The sequence below is a fragment of the Sceloporus undulatus genome, chromosome 7 (assembly GCF_019175285.1).
Source record: "Sceloporus undulatus isolate JIND9_A2432 ecotype Alabama chromosome 7, SceUnd_v1.1, whole genome shotgun sequence".
Lineage (NCBI taxonomy): Eukaryota > Metazoa > Chordata > Lepidosauria > Squamata > Phrynosomatidae > Sceloporus > Sceloporus undulatus.
In genome coordinates, this window is record NC_056528.1 from 43,765,321 (window position 1) to 43,785,503 (window position 20,183).

General features: G+C 40.7%; 1 protein-coding gene across 2 annotated transcripts in view; it reads left to right on the forward strand.

Moving 5' to 3' along the window:
• The window catches only part of F8 (coagulation factor VIII), a 44,908-nt gene that overhangs the window by 22,991 nt on the left and 1,734 nt on the right, over positions 1 to 20,183 (forward strand). For both annotated transcript variants that reach the window (XM_042479733.1, XM_042479732.1), the window contains exons 14-25: positions 956 to 3,995; positions 4,931 to 5,087; positions 7,239 to 7,451; positions 8,687 to 8,915; positions 9,450 to 9,632; positions 11,587 to 11,703; positions 12,114 to 12,185; positions 12,739 to 12,824; positions 14,466 to 14,621; positions 15,264 to 15,408; positions 17,812 to 17,960; positions 19,243 to 19,419. In XM_042479733.1, the coding sequence (XP_042335667.1) occupies positions 956 to 3,995; positions 4,931 to 5,087; positions 7,239 to 7,451; positions 8,687 to 8,915; positions 9,450 to 9,632; positions 11,587 to 11,703; positions 12,114 to 12,185; positions 12,739 to 12,824; positions 14,466 to 14,621; positions 15,264 to 15,408; positions 17,812 to 17,960; positions 19,243 to 19,419 (4,724 nt within the window). The remainder of the gene's footprint in view (positions 1 to 955; positions 3,996 to 4,930; positions 5,088 to 7,238; positions 7,452 to 8,686; positions 8,916 to 9,449; positions 9,633 to 11,586; positions 11,704 to 12,113; positions 12,186 to 12,738; positions 12,825 to 14,465; positions 14,622 to 15,263; positions 15,409 to 17,811; positions 17,961 to 19,242; positions 19,420 to 20,183) is intronic.

Here is a 20,183-nt window from a genome sequence, read left to right on the forward strand (position 1 = left end):
CAAAAAAAAGTGACCATGAGTTTTCCTGCTGACCCTTGAGTCTTGAATTTTTTCAGCTATAGAGAACCATTGCAAGAACTATTTGGCCTCCTAGTTATAATTATGGAACCATAGTTCATTAACAGTGATGAGTTGTTCCAAAAAATTATTACTATGCTGCAAAATCAACTTGGAGTATCCACTTAGTTTTGTTTCTGGTCAGCATTCACACATTTTGATACCTACTCGACTGACAACGTGTGCACAGCCAACTGCTGATGAATTATAAACCCAATGCATTCCTGAGATATCTCTAGTGTTTCAGCAATTGTTTATCTAAGAGTTGCTGACACGCTCAACAATTTCAGGAGTTGACACTGTTGAAGGCCTTCTAGACCTTGCTACATCTTTGGTCTCAAAATCTCCATACTGAAAGTTGGCACACCACTTTTTTGCAGTTGAATAATAGAAGCACATACCACTCAATATTTGAGTGGCACTCATGGATTTTTGTTGGAAGACCCAGAATTCAGCACTTGAAAATTCCACATTTTTCATTGACATGGTTCTATCAATGATCTGGGGGGGAAATCAGAAATTAGAGCCAGGATCCTGCAAACTGGCAATTTACAATGCACAAGAACACTCTTCCAAGTGACAAAATTACACTCAGATTTTGGGAAGTGGGTCAGGCCGTAAACTTTCAACACAAATGTATACTTCATCTCTTTCCAAAATGCTGCTGTCTTTCATAAAGGAGGGCTACTTTCTGAAAATTTCTATAGTTTTTATATATCACCATGGGTATACAGGGCCAGAGAGCAAAGGAAAATGACACTTGAACCAGCAGCAAATTTGACAGATTCTTCCCCTGCATCCCAATCAGAGGTTGCAACCAAATGCTGTTTTCTAACATTTGTAAACATTTGCTTTCTCTCACTGTATATTTTGTTCCTTCTGCATTTATTTGAGACAGGGATATGGACACTGGGATGCTTGAATCCTAACTTTAGAAAACGAGGAATGAGTGCCAAGTTGATTGTTTTCAAATGCTCCCAAAAAGTGGAGTCTGAAGAGGAAGATTATGGATATGATGATAACATACCAGAGGACTACATGATTCAAACAAACGTCTTACAACCAAGAGGTTTCCATAAGAAAAGAAGCCATTTCCAGCCTTACATAAAAACTCATCATAACAACACCAACTCCACTTCAAAAAATGAAATGCTCAATGCAAATCACAATTCAGCTCTATCTCCTGGACAGTCCCACCAGTCTCTCAAGTTAAATAGGGAAACCATCTCCACAGACCCACTGTTGCTACCTCAAGGAACTTCATATTTAGATGACATTTCTTCATCTTCATCTCAACATTCATCGTTTAATGCTTTTCCAGTTGTAGAAGAATCAACCATGCTGTCAGCCACACCAGGGCAAAGCTTCCAGGAACATTTGGGAAACTCATCTCTTGCTCATGAAGAATCACACCATAATGAGAGTACATTGGAGACCACAGGTGATCTGGATCATGAAATGCTGGACTTAGTAATGCCCAGAACAACTGAAGGAGCTGGGATGACTGAAGAGACCTTGGCACATTGGGAGAAAGCAGAGGATACAAAGCCACCTTCACCACATCCACTGGAAAAGATGGAGCTATTTCATGAAAGTCCTACCACCATGAATCAATCAAAGATGGCATTTGGTAGTGATGTCTTTTCAAAAAATCTGACTTTGAAGGCAATCATTGACAACAGTTTATCAAAACTAAATAAAAGAGGTCCAGATTCCATTTTACTTGAAAGAACTTCATTGGAAGACACTGGCAAAGGTGGAAGATGGGATACTGCAGCACTGATGGCAGACACAATGTTGAATGTTGAAAGGACATTGCAAAAGGCATCTGTGAATGAAAGCAATTCCTTCAACATGACTAGAATATCTGCATCATCAGATGACTTGAAAAGTGAGTCAGTAATTCAGGACATGTCATTGGACAGCCAAAGCATTAGTACACCAAGTTCAGTAATCAGCCCTGGAGTTAGAGAGATATTATCACAGAAATATGACACAATCGTTGAAGATCCAAACAGTTATTCATCTTATAATGCAAGTATCCAAGAGGACAAATCATTTGCAACTGGAGAATTGTTACAATCAGTATTGCACACCTCTAAAACGATAGGAAACGAAAGTATCTCAGTATCTTTAAGTGATGAGTTAAAGGAAACAAATGGCATACATTTGCAGGATGTGAAAGAGAAGGTTATGCAGCTCAGAATGGACAGAACAACTGGAGGTCTAGATCTTTTAGATGAACACAACTCCTTTGAACAGAATTCAGATAGACTGACTAGCCACCCAAGCATTATAGAAAAAGCTATAAATACTAATGACAACATGGAAAGTAATGATAGAAGGCATCCTTCTCACTCACATGAAGGAACAGATAATTTAACACTTCCAAGAGTTTTCCAAGAAGTTAGCCAGGGCAACAATCAGTCTGGAAGACAAAGTGAAGCTTTTACCCCATCTAATGCCATACCCAGTAGGAATTCACCCAACATTGTCCCACATTCCTATGGAGCCTTAGATACACTTGTAGAACAAAATGTTACACAACTGAGGCCGGAAGACATCATGTTAAAGGTTCCTGAAAGGAACAAAGAAAAAGAAGATGTTCTTTATCAAAGTCATACATCTTCATCTCAGTCAGATGGCTTGAGGCATGAAACAGTTTCTGAAGAGTCTGAAAGAAAGGCAGAGAGCCAAGTACAGTCAAAACCAGAGTTTCAGAGCCATGAAGGGTTGACAGATGGAATGAAGGTGACATCCTGTAAGCATGGTCTTCATGGATGTGGTGGTCACTTGGAAAAAAGGTCATTGAAATTACTCCATGTTAGATCAGAAGAAACAGTTGCAGCAGTTACAAAGGAAACAACAAATTCTAATGAAGATAAAGGACAAGATCAGGCTTTGCTCAGTGGTAACTTGAAGAATATAAAAAATATGGCCATGGCTTCTATGACAAGGGCACCTATGATAGGTGAGGCAACAGAAGAGAATCAAACAGCCAGCCCTGGCAGGAAAACAGTTTCATCTCGTCCATCAAACTCAGTCAGATACAGCTCAGACTCACATTTCTTGAGCATTCCTGATTCCCAAGTAGAAAGCACAGAGACATTGACTCAAGATAGAAAGAAGCAGGACTGGAAAGAAGACCACGTCACTGAGGAACTGGGAGATCCAGAGAATCAGTCTAGGAGGAGAACAACTTTGAAGGATTATGATATAAAAAGGAAATCAGGACTGAGCCCCACTGTATTTGTAGGAGGAGAACACTCCGGTGTCACTTCCGTTCCCCAGAAGACCACTGGGCAAACAAATGAGGTTGGATTCACTGAAGCAAAGGAATCTCGAATTATGCAACATGCTGGTTCAGAAACTCTCTTGCAGTTTCAACTGAGAAATTCTAATGCAGATGAATCTTTGCTGGGTGCCACAAAAAAGGAGGAACCTGGCATTTCAGCAAAAAGGGCCGCATCAGACAATGATGTGCTCCCTCAAGAGGACTTGACCATCACCCAGACTCTCCAAGATGAACGAAGAGATGAGGAGTTTCATGGTGCCAAGCTATTTGATGGTGAAGCAGGTAATGTTCCTTCCCCCAGGACTAAGCTATCTGTCTCTGTGAGGACGCCAGAGGCAGAAGGGGCTAAAATTCAGGAATCCAGGAAAGATGCGAGCCCAGGCATGATAAATGTGGAAGGTTCCTTAACACTCTCTGGCTTCAGCAGACCAGTGAAGACAAATGTCTCAAAACATCTGAAAGGGTCATCTGACTATGACTACTACAGCAATACTGAGGATGCCTTGGAGGAATTTGATATCTATGGAGAAGATGAGCATGACCCACGGACTTTGACAGGGAGAGTACGACAGTATTACATTGCAGCAGTTGAGGTGATGTGGGACTATGGGAGTCGTACTCCTTCACCGTATCTCCAAGACCAGTAAGTTCTATCCATCCCTTTGGCTGGAATGGAGGTGGGGAGGCTGGGAATTCATTCACTCTTATCACACCGCTCCATTATGCTGACATAGCAGTGTTTTGGTCCTCTTTTTGTCTCAGCCTTATTGCATGATGTCGTGGTTCTTCCAGTGCTGTTGTGCTATACAGTCATTGGAATGTGATTTTTTTCCATGCTGAAAATAATGTGTTAATGACCCTCTTTCTTGCTATGATTTAGTAGCTAATCTGAGTGTGGGTGCTGAGTGTGGTCTGGTTCTCTCTCCTTTCAGGATTTCAAAGGAAATCATCAGCAGGAAACCTGAGATTACTTCTGGTACTTGGACAGGGAGAACAAAATGAAGAGAATAGAGAATAGCTGTATTTGAAACACTGTGGGATTCCAGGGCCTGTAGGCAAAAGATGTAACATTTCCAAGATCTAGCATGGCTAATTGACTATGTCCTTCACTGCACTTCAGGGATGCTATTTAGCTTAAGGGCCTAGGGCAGGGAATGTGGCATGCAAAGCTCAATCTGCGATCCGTCATATTACCACCTTAAACAGCTTTTAAAAAGCTGTTAAGATGGATCTCTTCCGGCAGGCTTTTTCTGAATAGATACCTGGCCACCAAAAGAAGACCCAACTAGTTGACCTCTGATTGGCTACAGTTACTATCTGTTATTATTACTACTGTTTTTAAGTATGTTTTAATAGTAACTGGTCTAATTGTATTTTAAGGGGGGTGGGATTGGGAGGTTATGTTATGGAATGTGTATTTTAATGCTGTAAGCCATCTTGGTTGCATTGTGCAGAGGGGCGGGATAAAAATAAAATGTATTTTTTATTATTATTAATCCACAGCATTACCATCAATACTTACTATACATAATGGTAGGGCTGGCTCATCTGCCTCTTCCCCCCCCCCCTTTCTCCCAGGGATTTGAAGAATAAGCAGTCCAAGAAGTACAAGAAAGTTGTTTACAGAGGGTATCTAGACAAAAGTTTTACACAGCCATTAGTTCGTGGAGAGTTGTATGAGCACTTGGGCATTTTGGGACCGTACATCCGGGGACAAGTTGGAGATGTCATCATGGTAAGACACATGTACCATGGGGAAGACCTGGCTGGAGGTGAAATTTTGGATACTTATAGTGGGGTTTTGCCTTTTTAATCTTCTTCTACAAATGCTGTTTGCTTATCTTTCTGATCATCAACTTTGCCAGTTGCAAAATACTCCCTTGGTGTATTTTCATACATATAGCATAACTGATTTCTAAAATCTGTAATGCTAGGGAGGCAAAGAATATTTTAAAATATAAATAGCAAGGAGGATCCTGGAGGGACAAGTATTCCACGGTTTGAGAAATCTATACAGTCTTTTGGGGAAATTGTATAGTTTTTTTGCACATAATTTTTTCTGTACATTTCTGTGCAGAAAATGTTGTTTTCTGTGCAAACCCACATGTGCTGTTGTTGTTTTTTTGTACTGAATAAGTTCCAGTCTGCAAATAGTGCAATTTCCAAGGACTGTCTTGCAGTGAGAGGATTCATACCCCTTTGTAACAGAAATCTAACTTTTCATAGAATCATAGAATCATAGAATCGTAGAGTTGGAAGAGACCACTAGGGCCATCCAGTCCAACCCCCTGCCATGCAGGAAATCCAAATCAAAGCATCCCTGACAGATGGACATCCAGCCTCTGTTTAAAGACCTCCAAGGAAGGAGACTCTATCACCCTCCGAGGGAGTGCATTCCACTGGCGAACAGCCCTTACTGTCAGGAAGTTCCTCCTAATGTTCAGGTGGAATCTCTTTTCCTGTAGCTTGCATCCATTGTTCTGGGTCCTGTTCTCTGGAGCAGCAGAAAAACAAGCTTGCTCCCTCCTCAATATGACATCCTTTCAAATATTTAAACAGGGCTATCATATTTTGTATTGGCCTAATACAGGAATTGCTTTAATATAGATTTGGGGTTTTAACACACTAGGCAGATAAATCAGTTACATCAGGATAATGGTCTCTTCGGTTGTTAATGACCTCCTTTTCCCACTACTGATCTGCTCCATTTTCCAGTGAGAAACGTCAGTTCCACTTTAATGCTGACTTTCGGTGGCAGTGGGCCTTTTTAAACATAATATTATTTTTAAAATTTCGGTTTAAGGCGGCAGTATGTGTGTGTATGCCTGTCTACCAGTCCAATTCTTTGAATGCACATACATCTCTTTGAAGACTCATTTATTTTCTGACTCAAATAAGTTTTCAAAGTGATGGGCATATCCTATTACAGCTTTTTCCAGCCCATGCCACTGTTGTTATTGGGTGACCGATGAAAGGATTATTTCATGAACAACTAACTAAATAATTGTGAATAACAATCATATAAGGTGAGTATGTGGTGAATGTTGAATGACTGATGAATTAAAAAGGCAATGAAGGCTTCCACACTTTCATTATAGTGTGACTGAAGCACTATCGGCAAACCATTCATGGGGTTTCTCCGTTAATAAGAAGTTACAGGAGCATTCCAAGCTATTTATTGGAGAAGTAGTGGATGAACATGACATTGTGTGAAAATCTTCACACAACTGTGCAATCATAGAATCCTAGAGTTGGAAGAGACCACAAGGGCCATCCAGTCCAACCCCATTCTGTCATGCAGGAAATCACAATCAAAGCATCCCTGACAGATGGCCATCCAGCCTCTGTTTAAAGACCTCCAAAGAAGGAGACTCCACTACACTCCAAGGAAGGAGTGTGTTCCACTGTCGAACAGCTCTTACTGTCAGGAAGATCCTCCTAATGTTGAGGTGGAATCTCTTTTCCTATAGCTTGCATCCATTGCTCCGGGTCCGTCACGTGTGATAAACTCCCTATTCTCTGGAGCAGCAGAAAACAAGCTTGCTCCCCCCTCAATGTTACATCCCTTCAAATATTTAAACAGGGTTATCATATCACTTCTTAAACTTCTCTTCTCCAGACTAAACATCCCCAGCTCCCTAAGGCGTTCCTCATTGGGCTTCATGGTTTCCAGACCCTTCGCCATTCTGGTGGTTTTCCTCTGGACACACTCGTTTCTCAACATCCTTTTTAAATTTTGGTGCCCAGAACTGGACACAGTATTCCAGACAGCATTCTGTTTCTCTCCTGTTTCTTATCCCCATGTGATAATGTCCTTTGTCTTGCTCGGTCTTTGTTCTCCTCAAGGTTAATTCTCTCCTTGGTGTATGTTCCTTCCCTCACCCAGGTGACATTTAAGAACATGGCTTCTCGCCCTTACTCCTTCCATTCCAACTTGTTGCCTTATGAAGGGAACATGGAGGACAGAGGACAACCTTGGAGGGAAGAAGTGCAGCCGAACGAGATCCGAGAGTATTCTATCACAGTGTTGCAGCAGATGGCTCCTACAGCCAGTGAGTTTGACTGCAAAGCATGGGCATACTTCTCCAGTGTGGATCTGGTACGTAGAAAAGGCATGTTTTCTTCTATTGCTGTCTGTTAGCACCTTCAGATGGGGCAAAGGTATAAGGATGTTGCAGTGTTTCTGGCTGTAGTTCTCCGTGGTATTTTTTTTTTAATATCTAAATGACATTTCTGTTGACCGGGACTATTTTTGGCAATTCCTGGCAGTAGCTGCAACATTATATTTTCTCTGTGGAGTGGTTTGTTTTTTTTAATTCCAAGACGTATAAAGGGAGAGAAACTCTATTTCGCTTTTTCTCCTCTCTTTTTATTTTAATTTTTTCTTAGAGTTATTATAGTGCATTAGCAAATTTGGCACTATAATTTGAAGAAGAAAATTTAAAAAAGAAAGCAGGAGAAATTTTGCTCTTCAAACCACAGGATCACCTCAGCAAACCATGTCCCTCCTTTAAAAAATCCAGAACTTTGCTCTAGTGTAGATCCAAGAAATAACTACAAGCAGCTCTTTTAAAAAAATGGAACTGGTGGACAAAGAACTGGCAGCAACCAGCAGAATCCATGGAGCTACAATGTGAGAAGTCACCCTTGTTTGGATGAGCCCTGTATCATTGTTTTATGTGGGACATCAAAAACAGCTGTTTTGGCAGCTGTTTTGTTCCAGTGATGAAGCAGTGAGAATTCTAATCAATATAGAGGAGGTATTAAACTGAAATATCTATTCTGACGGTTCTTTTCAAGAAAAGAAAAGAAACATATCATAAAGACTGGAAAACAAGAAAAGATTAAAACATTTGTAATTTTGTCTATTAATGGCTGTGTTCACCCATGCAATATTAAATATTTTTGGTTTACCTTCTTACCCAGCATGGCCATTGGCAAATGACTGTGGGGACTGTAGGCCAAAACATCCAAAGATACAAAAGGTCTTTGTGGTTTTTTGCTACTTGGAAGAATGTCAGACACCCTCCAGAAAAATGTGGGGCTTACATGCTTCTTCCTTACCTTTCTTGTCTAATGGAGCAAGAAGGAAGACATGAGCTGAGTTTATATTCCATTTCAAAAAGGTTCAAGTTAGTATTGTGTCCAAATCAGGGATCCTGTTTAAAACCATCATTGGCTAGTCCAACAACCCATGGTTTGAAATTGGCTTGTTAAGAAACAGAATGAGATGTAAACTATCATTTCTGGAGTGCTGTTAATGAAACTTCAAGTCAAGAGTGGATATACTTGCTTCCAACTGATCTTTTCTCCCATTACCTGTTTCCAACTCAGGAGAAAGACCTGCACTCTGGTCTTATTGGGCCTCTGATTATCTGTCAGCTTGGAGTCCTGAGCTCTACCCATGTTCGGCAGCTGAGCATCCAGGAATTCTCTTTGCTATTCATGGTCTTTGATGAGACAAAGAGCTGGTATTTTGTTGAGAACCTTGAAAGAACCTGTCCACCCCTATGTTCAATCCGTAGAGACGATCCTGTCTTGAAAACAAACCATTCATTCTATGGTAAGAACCTCCTTTTAACCTCTCCTGCCTATTCTTCACTTTTTAGACTTCCAGTACAATTGGTACTGAGGCAAGCAAAGGAACCAAATAGGTCTGAATCTTACTGTTAGTCCCAGCTAAAGTAGAAGCATCGCATTAATACAATGTACTTATGGGTTGAAGTATTGAATAGCAATTGAATAGTTGATTCAACAGTTCTACTCTAGTTAGAATCAACAAATATGATTCAGATTGACATGGCTTTGGGAATCAGACCTTGTTTAAATAAAACTAATTCAAATTATTGTTAGATGCTCTATTGTTCTGTGACTTGACTCTGGGTTTTGTAGTGCAAGTTAATTTTAATGAATGCTCATAAATTCTAGTGTTTCATGGTAAGGAGTAAGTGATTCCATTCTTCATCTGGTCCATCACACAGATCAGTTGTCCTCTATGCTGCTTATCCAGTTTAGGAGACCTTCCTGCCCACTTCAGGTTTTCATTCTTCCTCTTCTTGTTTCTTTTCCCCTCCTCCTCTCCATTTCTCTCCTTCAGCTATCAATGGCTATGTTAGAGACACATTGCCAGGGCTCGTCATGGGTCAACATCAGAGGCTCAGATGGTACTTGCTGAACGCAGGTGATGCTGAGGACATCCATTCTGTCCACTTCCATGGACAAGTCTTCACCATCAGAAATGATCAAGAGTACCACATGGGGGTCTACAACCTCTACTCTGGTAAGACAGGAAAGTGATGGATATACCTCTCTTTTTGCTTCCTTATACCTGAATTTTGGATTTGAAGGCATACGCTCAGTAGGAACAGCCTGACCATTGTAGTAACGGGAGAACATAGAAATAAAGCATGCTCAGAAAATTAAATAAAAACAGTCAGACAATTTGTAGAAAATAAAACCAGCAAAGGGTTATTCTGTAACAAATAAAATAGACATCTAATCTTGTGATGATTCCACACACACATTACCCAGTAACCCTTCTTTTTCAATGAAGTACAGTAACACTTCTCCCTGAACTCTCTCATCTTCCCAAAACCCAGTTTGGATCTTCAGTCTCAGCTCCCCAAAACCCAATTCAGATCTTCCTCATTCCCCTCCTTCTAGTTAGTTCACACACTCTGTTTTTGACTTCCTAACTCTGTTTCATCTCCCCCCCCCCTCACCAGGAACCTCTTGGTTATATTTCCCACAGAGCCCCTTTTACAGAGGTTTGCCCAGATCCTCATTTCACATCCCCATATTGCAGATGGAAGACTGACAAGAGTAGATTCAGATCAAAGGCTTCCTAGGACCTTATTACACTTGACAAATCCCTCGCAGAAATGGGATTTTAAAAGTAGAAAACCCCCGCAAATACAGGATATTTTTCAGACGCATTTGTGCCAAAGAGCAATAATGCAACAATAAAGTGAGTGGAAAGTTGACAAAAATGGCACCTTTTTACTTTTGGGAACTTCCCGAAAGTAAAAAGGTGTCATTTTTGTCGACTTTCCATTTGCTTTATTTTCACATTATTGTTCTTTGGAAGAAACGTCATCTGAAAAATATTTTTCTTTTAAATCCCATTTCTGCCCGGGATTCATCTAGTGTGATAAGGTCCCTAGTGAGTCAATGGGAAATTTAACTATCATGCCTACAATGGATTTGTCCCTGGAGTCTCTTGTGAATAGTTAGCCTTTGAGAGAAAAAGAATGGCTCTTGGTATGATAGCCATACTATCCTGTGCACATCCAGTCTCATCTGATTTAGAGAAGATCTGAGGGTTGTTTTTTTTTAAAAAAACAACAACACTCATAGGCTGGCATCCTGCTAGTCCCTTTTTTGGATGCATTGCAGGGGGCTATTCTCTTTCCTTTATGCTCTGTCCCAAGCCCCATGGCAGTTGTCAAGCTCGAGGGGTGTTGCTGCTGCTGCATCTTACTAATGGGAAGAGGATGGAGTAGGCAATACAGAACATGCTGCTTTTGGCTTCTGGGGTAAGGACTACATCTGTGAATGTTCCCCAATTTCTCCACCTCCAAGTTGTGTCCATGGTTTGAATTGCCTTTCCTCATCCCCACTAGTAAACAAGAACAACAGACCATCCCAGAACATAGCAACATGGAAGTGCACAGGTAGAGCTGTGCTCCAACTTAGGGTCTCAGCCATATTGTGTTAACGTAAGAAAATAAGCAAACAAGTATAGGCAACCTGATGGCATCCAGATGTCTTAGACTACAACTCCGATCAGCCCCAGCCAGTCTAGACGATGGTGGGGGACAATGGCAGCCATAGCCCCCATGTCCAGAGTACATCACATTCCCACTCCCAGAGTTTAACACTACTGATAATTTATTTACTTTATTTATATGCCACCTTTCTCCCAAATTGGGACCCAAGGCAGCTTCCATAACAACACATTAAAGACATTTGCAAGAAGTTTACATGTTGCCTCTTCACCACCTTTCCTTTTCTGCTCAGAATCGCTCCCTGCCAAAACTGATTTCTGTAGACCAGAATCAGGATTCTGCATACAATGTCATTTTGTTCTGCAGAGGTGCCCTTTTTTTAGAAATAGAGTTTCTTTCCCTAGTCTCTGGTAATTTCAAAACCCTCACTACACTACTCATCCCTTTATGTCCTGCAGATAGAGAAAAAGGTGACTGATGAACTCTGTCTTCTCTTTCTTGCTGCAGGAGTCTTTGAGACAGTGGAAATGCAGCCATCCCATCCTGGGATTTGGCGGGTAGAGTGTGCAGTTGGTGAGCATGAGCAGGCTGGAATGAGCGCCCTGTTCTTAGTGTATGACCAACGTGAGTAACTGAACATGACACTGCTCTTTAGAGCATACACATGGTTTAATGTGCATTTCCCCCCCTGAAATGTATCCAATAAAAAAACTCTCAAATGTGCAAAAGCAAAATGCTCCCTTTGCTTTGTAATCTGCCTTGATTCCGCAAGGAAAAGGTGGAATATAATTATTATAATAATAATTATTATTATTATCTCTTGGGAGATGCAGAATCAATAATTTTTATGAAACCACCAATCCTGAGTCACATCAGGAATTCCAAACACTGAGACTGAATTTCAAGTCCATCACATATAATGCATGTTCCATTGGAATTCCAAGGGTAGGCCTGTATCCAGAATATATATTTAAAGCATTCGTATCTTGGTTTTTTTTTAATGCTAATATTTTTTTTGAAACATTTGGTTTTAGGGTGTCAAACGCCTCTGGGCCTAGCTTCTGGATACATTGCTGATTCTCAGATTACAGCTTCAGGACATCATGGTAAGAATGGCAATATTCATTTATAGCATCCTTGTTTCTGCTACAAGTTCCATCTGTCTATCTATTAATATCTACATCTTGGATGATAAAGCTTTTCTAGACCCATTTCAAACTGGCTTTAGAGCAGGATATGGAGCTGAGAGTGTTATCTTCACCTGAGCATTGACAAGGAGTGTGTCTCCCTCCTGGTGCTCTCAGTGCCATTCAATACCATTGATTGTTGAAATGTAATCTGGGTTTGGAGGTGTGCCAATCAGTCAGGATGGGGTTACACTCCCCCTGAAAGACTGTGTTTGCATCTGGAGGGGGTGTGTGTGTTCATAGTTGATGTGGCCAGTTTATAACCATAAAATCTATCTTGTGGTGTCTTTTTACTTAGGTTAGCTGGTCCTTGAATGGTAGCCCACAACCAGGACTCACACTCAGAGCCTTACAAGCTTCATAGACACTCCCAGAGTTGCACTCTGCTAGCGTAGCCTTTGAGAGTCCACTTTGGGGACTGCCATTACAAAATCCCTCTTTACTAAAGTCCGCTTTCCTCCATTTTGCAAAGGTGAATGGCTCCCCAGTTTGTCCAGGCTGCACAAATCTGGGTCAGTCAATGCTTGGAGTACAGCTGAAAAAAAATCCTGGATCCAGGTAGGTTCTCCAGTAATTAAACCAAGGAATTCAATCAGGCAAGTAAAGGTAGCCTCAAAGGGATTCAGAATCCATCCTGTTCAGGGAAGCGTTCCCAGGCATTGCATAACTGTCACTTCCTATTTGATGTTCTTTTGTTGCCTGTTTTATTGAATCATTTCCTGTATTGCCATGTACTTTATATGTATTATGCTACTAGAGAGGTCCCTTCCCCACCACCATTCCCTTCTCCTTTTGTGTCGTGTCTTGTTAGATTGTAAGCCTGAGGGCAGGGAACCGTCCAATTAAAAAGATTGTATGTACAGCGCTGTGTAAATTTACAGCGCTTTATAAATAAAGGTTAATAACAACAACAACAACAACAACAACAACAACAACAACAACAACGTTACTTCTCTTCTGTGAGTGATGAAAATAGTAGACCCAATTCTTTCTGGAGAAGTAGTAGCCCAGGATCTATGTTACATACCTTTGCATATACTTGGCTACGCAACAGAGGTTGGAAGAAACTCTGTTAGTGAATTGTGAAGATGTGTAACAGGACAGCAGCAGGGTCTATAATGTGTGTTGGCACTCCCTAGCTGTATCCCAATACATATAGTTCCCAGTATGCTTCAATCATTTTGCCAGTCCCCCTATGTAGTAATGTAACAGCAGGCCTTTACTGGATGTGGCCCTTATGGAATTTTTCTAATTCAGACAGATGTAAGTCTGCTTATGAAGACGTAAGTCTCCAATAGGACTCTGTCATTATCCTCCTCCTCCTCCTCCTCATCATCATCAGATAATTTAATACTGCTACTACTACTACTACTACTAATAATAATAATAATAATACTCTCACACAGTGCTGCTATGTTGATGGAACTATGGCTAGTTAAAATGGAAGGTGCAAACAAAAGCAAAAAGGCGCAAGGGAGCAGGACTAAGGTTGTGTTCAATAAACTACAGTTTAGGACCTCAGGTTATGTGGGGCCCATTAATACAAGCTCTTTTTAAAAAGGCTTTAATGCATATTTTTAGTAATGCTGTATAGGTCATTATAACCTTGATCAAACTTAGTGTCTCGCCGTGCCTTAATCTGACCTTGGACCAGCACAAAGTCATTATGAGCAGTCATACGTTTAAAGTCACTCTGGGCTGACCAAAATGCAAGAAGACACACAAGGAGTCTTCTCATTCTGTCTTGAAGATTTTGTGTCCACCCAGATCAGCTTATTATTGGTAAAGGGTTGTTTGATTTAAAAAAAATTTTTCCTCTGCTGCCAAAGCACCAATTCCCACACTGTATTGCAAACAATTTGCTTGTTCTTCAGGCTAGGAAAGCAAATAAAATAAAATAAAATGATAAGGCATACCACTGTAGACAAATCCAGAGGGACTTCGAAACCTGATATTTTCACAAAATATGGGGAAATAATATTATTTTGCTCTGGCCATGCTTGCTGGTGATTCTGGGGGTTGTGGATGAAAAAGAAACTTTTCCAAGAATTGCTTCTATAGTTCTTCCTAGAAGCACAAAGGGTTACCTTTTCCTGAGATAGACTGCTGGTCTACCTAGGTCAGTACCGTCCTCTTTGACGATGTGTATCTCCAGCATGTTCATCTTCCATTAAAAAATAATTTTTTGTTGTTGTCCAGGTGGATCTGCTACATCCAAAGATTATCCATGGAATAAAGACGCAAGGAGCTCGTCAAAAGTTGTCTAACCTCTACATCTCTCAGTTTTCCATCTTCTACAGCCTGGATGGTGAGAGGTGGAAGAGTTATAAAGGCAATGCCACCAGCTCTGAGATGGTGAGTACTTATGTTTTTGGTAACACTCCTCTAATCAGAAAGAAGAAAACAGAAGGAGAAAAAGTCCACCTGTGAAAGAAAAATGTCACAATTCAAGAAATGTAGGTCATAGAATCACAGAGTTGGAAGGGGCTTTATAGGCCATATAGTCCAACCACTTGCTCAGTGCAGAATCTCCAGTTAGTATCTCCCTGGTTTTGTTTATTTGATGGTTTTGTCAATTTATTATATCAATCTTTAATTAATTTTAAGCAGTTTTAATGCTATAGTTTGGGTAATTGTTTTTTTTTAAATTAACATACATGTATACATATATACTGATGCTTTTGTATGTTTTTAATCCGTACTGATTTTAATAATTTGCACACTGCTGATTGTGTCCCGTTATTGGGAAAGCAACCAGAAATAAATAAATATAACAGCAAAAACAAATGATGAGATTTTAGAGGTAACTTGCAAAGTTTTAGCAACCACAAGTGAAGATAAAGGAAGGCATGCAGAAGAGCAAAGCAGAGGTCAGGAAATCAGGACTAAACTACAGAATGAAAATTCCCTGCGAGTTTTACTTAGCTTGTGATCACAACTTCCATTTGTACCATCATATGCAGGGTAAAGCAACTGCTTCTTTCTTCTTGCTTGCAGATATTCTTTGGAAATGTGGGTGCAACTGGTGTGAAAGACAATTTCTTTGACCCTCCTATTGTGGCCCGCTATATCCGCCTCCATCCAACGCACTACAACATCCGCAACACGTTACGTATGGAGCTCATTGGCTGTGACCTGAACAGTATGTCAATGAGAGCTTTCATCTTTTAAGTCACAAAACCATAGAATTAGAGCATTGGTCAAAATCCACCACTATCCACATGCATGATCTGCAATGCAGGCGGCAGATGTCCCCTAAATAAGTTAAGGCAGGGGTGGGGGATAGGGTTACACAATTATAGTGCTACTATTCCATTTTAACTGCCATGATTCCATACATTGGAATGCTGGGGCTTGTAGTTTAGTGAGACAGTAGAATGCCTTTCCCTACACTTCAAATCCCAGGATGCCATGGGTTGTTGGCGTTGTAGTTAAAGTGGAAAGTAGCACTGTAATTGTTTAGTGTGAATGGGACCCTGGTTTAAGGAGTTTACTGCACTGCCCTTTTTCCTGAACCAGATGTGAAACTTTTAAAAAATGAATGTTATTACATGCATCTGTGCCCAGGCTGGAGGCATCCCATATCTAATCCGGACTTCTCCTGTACTTTGCAAAGAACAGGATTTTTTAAAAAGCAAAATATAACATTAACAAAACACGTTCATGTTCTTTTAACTGCTTACCTGAACAGTTATGCTTGGATTTGAGAAATACAGGCCCACAAATTCACTTCATTAAAGCAGAGAATGAGAGCTAGCATGCCTTTCATGTACACCACCTACAGAATAGCATTGACCAGGTTGTCTCCTCTCTCCATAAACCACTTTTAATATATTCATACACTGTAACTAGAGGGTTTATGGTAGCATTAATGATGAAACGTTTACCTGAGCAATTTTACAAAACTCTGATTTAAATTCCTAAAAGTCTTGTTTTACATTTTTTTAAAGAGCTGAATTTAAAGATCATGTATTTTAACCAGCCTTACATGTATGTAAGGTTGTGTGAGATACAATTGAAAAGTGCAAATTCACAAAGCTGTGTGGGCGCGAAACCTTTATGTGTCATATAGGTAAGACTGTGTGGGATGGAAGAAAGCACTGCAGTTACTTGGCACATTTTGCTGCCTGCCCGATAATCAAAAATGGAGTTTTCACCGCTTGTTGCTATATCTTGGATGAGTGGGTTTTACCAAATTCTGGAGCCATTATTTGGATTCCTTGCACGCCTGTTTCAGCAATCTGCTGCCCTAGAAACTAGTTCCGACATGATTCCAAAACCTTGTCTACCGCTGCCTTTGTGTGTCTTAGAAGGATTCATACTCATATCACAAGGGTCTCAGGTTTTGGCCTTGAATTGTCAGGGAATGGAAAGTTGCTGAATGGAGGAGATTGTTTGGCCTTCCAGATGTTTTAGATTACAACTCCCACAATGGTATGCCAGCTGGGACATCTGTGAGTTGTACATTTAGAGATTTAGATGGCCACAGCTTTCCTATTCTCTGATTTATAAGTCAATACAGGTACCTTGAATTGGTCCTCAAAAGGGATGAGCAGCCAGTAGTGCATATCTAGCCCAGCATTCTGTTCTCACAATGTCCAGCCAAATATCCATAGAAAGCTTATGTGCTTGGTTTATCAATAATAATTTCTTGCTTTTGTTTCCACTGACTGGCATGTTCTGTCTGATACTGAAGATAATACTTGCCCATTGGGAGAGAAAGGTTGAGTCCTTCTGCATAAAACAATAAAAACAATACAATACCTGCACTCAGATTTATATCATAAAACAGACTATATAAAAGGAAAAAGGAATGGGGAAGGAATAGAATTAAAAACAGGAAAAGATCATTGTTGCTGCTGTGTGCCTTCCAGTCATTTCTGACTTTTGGCAACCCTAATAGACACCTATAATGGAATTTTTTGGCAAGATTTATTCAGATGACAGTGTGACTTGCCAAAGGATGAGATACAGTGGGCTTTCATAGCTGAATGCGGGATTCAACCCTGATCTCCAGCATCTTTTGTCTTTTCTAATGAATCTTGCTTCTTGTGATGTGGTGAAAATATGACAATCTCAATTTAGTCATCCTGGTTTATGGTAGAGTTCAGGCTTAATCTGTTCTAGTACCTATTTGTTTATCTTGTTGGCTGCCCACAGTACTGTATTCTCAGCACTCTTCTCCAGCACCACATCTCAGATGAGCTGATTTTCTTTCTATCAGCTTTCTTCACTATCCAGCTCTCACATCCATACATGGTGATGGGGAAAACAATGTCTTGGATTATCCTCACTTTAGTGTTCAGAGTTATATCTTTGCACTTTAGTAAGGTACTAATTCATAATTTCATATTATTTATATGATTGTGTAACTGTCTTAGCACTTGGAAAATTGTCCAGGAGTTGTTGACATCATTAAATGTGTTGCCTTGTAGATCTGCCTAGGGAGCAAAGGGTCAGTTTAGAAATTGAGGACCTTTCTCAATAGGAACAGAGCTGCTAAAGAGTGTAAGATCATATCTCCTGTCTCTCTTTTCTCTCTTAGGTTGCTCCACACCACTGGGAATGGAAAGCAAAACCATCTTTGATGAACATATCTCCGCCTCTTCCTACATTGACAATGTGTTCTCCACTTGGTCTCCCTTTCAAGCCAGGCTTAACTTGAATGGTAGAACCAATGCTTGGAGACCAAAGGTAAATTATGGTAGGAAGCAAGATAGAAGCCGGAATCAGGGCTAGGCAACCTGGTGCCTTCCACATATTTTAGGCTATAACTTCTATAAATACCAGCTTTCAGAGAGAGTTTGCCATGGCCTTCCTCTTACCACTTTACCACATGAGACCTGTTCTCACAACAGTTATATTAGTAAAAAAGAATGGGAACATACCACTTCAAGAAGCCATCACCGCATCTCTTCTCAGTTGTGTGACTGGGAAAAACAATAGGGAATTAGGCTGATTGGGAATAGTGAGACGGAGGAAGGGACACTGACAACACCTGACCACCAATTGTGTAACTGGCCCAGAAGTGATGTTTCACACCTAGGAGTTTGCGCAGTTGCAAGGCCATGGACAGGTTTTCCCTGTCAATAAAAAGGGATGGGGTGGGGTCAAAGCAGCTATAGGTTGGAGGTAGCAATGTGCTATACATATCACCAAAGCTGCTTTTCTCCTGGTGTAATCACAGTTTAAAAGCCACATGTAGTAATCTCCTTAGGCTGAGAGAGAGAGAGAGAGTTGCCCAAAGTCAGCTTCCATAGCTGAGTGGGGATTCAAACCCTGGAAAAAAGTGAGGTTTTCGATTCAGACACAGACCTTCTGTGTATTTCTGTGTGCCTACCAAATGGGAATCACAGTTTAAGATCCTACAGTAACAGCTATCATTAATGAAGCAACAAATTGAATGCTCAAAAGTGTTGCAGTTGCTTGAAACTGCCAATAAACCTATACTTGTACCATAGGTGGAAGAGCTGTGATGAGAAAGTGACTTGTGTTGGACTATTTCTTTATTATTTCTGATTCACTACTTTATATCTCACTTTTTGGGAGCCAGCATAGTACTGATTTGAGCATTGGACTATGACTCTGGAGGCTAGGGTTCAAATCCCCACTCAGCCATGGAAACCCACTTGGTAACCTTAGGCAAGTCACTCTCTCTCAGCCACAGCTTTCTGATATTATTGGGCTCAGGTTGGTAGTTAAGACCATAACAAAAATCCTAGTGGAGCCAACTGTCTATCCCAACATTATGTTCCCCAAGAGATTAGCACCAAGAGAACATGAGGACAAGAGCACCCTTCTGATTATGTTTCTCAGAATTTGATATACAGTACAGAAATAAAATGCCTCCTATGACTGGGGTGGTGATGATTTTATTTTCTCTTTGAGGCCCATGTTATTTAATTGCCAAAAGAAAGGGATAATTTCATGGAATCCAAGGCTGCTTATGTTGAAGGCATCTCTTTCTGTTCCACAGGTGGATAGCACAGCAGAGTGGCTTCAGGTGAACTTTCTGAAGACCATGCGGGTGACAGGGGTGGTGACCCAAGGGGCAAAGTCTGTCTTCACCAAAATGTTTGTGAAGGAATTTTCTCTCTCAGGAAGCCAGGATGGCACACATTGGAATCCTGTTTTGCAAGATGGAAGAGAGAAGGTAATAGCATTTATCAGTCTGCAAGAAAATGCAGTGTCAGTGTTGAACGGGGCCTACTTTTTGAGATATGAAGTGGAAGTCCATAAAAGTAATGTTTGCAAACTTTATCTCAGGATTTCCTTTACGGTGTGAGCCAATGATGAGTTCTTTGTGTTGTTCAAGGTGCAAATTTTGTGGTGGGGGACTGAGGGATGAAAATCTTATTTGAGCCTGTAGAGAGAGTCCAAAATAAAGCTGCTTTGGGTCACCTTGGAAATATGCTGTTTAAATGCTGCATGGGTCCTAAGAGTCCAGAAGTTGCGCCAAAGCCATGGTCCAGTCCTAAGGACTAGAGCGCAGCTTTGGCGCAGCTTCTGGTCTCTTAAGATGTGTGTGTCATTTAAACAGCATACCTCAAAAGTGACCTGAGGCAGTATTATTTTGGCCTCTCTGCAAGGGCCCATTTGTTTTCTATTGTCCAGTGGTACAGTGGACTGAGGTTTCTTAGGGTCAAAGTACAAGAATGTTTTGATTAAAGAAATATATATAAACCCACTCAACACAATACAGTCATCACATGCCATCTTATCAGAATCAGAGTGGAGCGGAGCGGAGCTTTGACATGGCTTCTGGCTTCTTAGGATGCATGCATCATTTAATCAGAACACTTCCATAGTGGCCCGAAGCAGCTTTATTTTGGCCTGTCTGTTCAGGCCCTAAGTTATATTATGGTTATAACTGAGTGGTGGCTAACACAACTCCTCTGTAATAACTAGCTGTTTTAG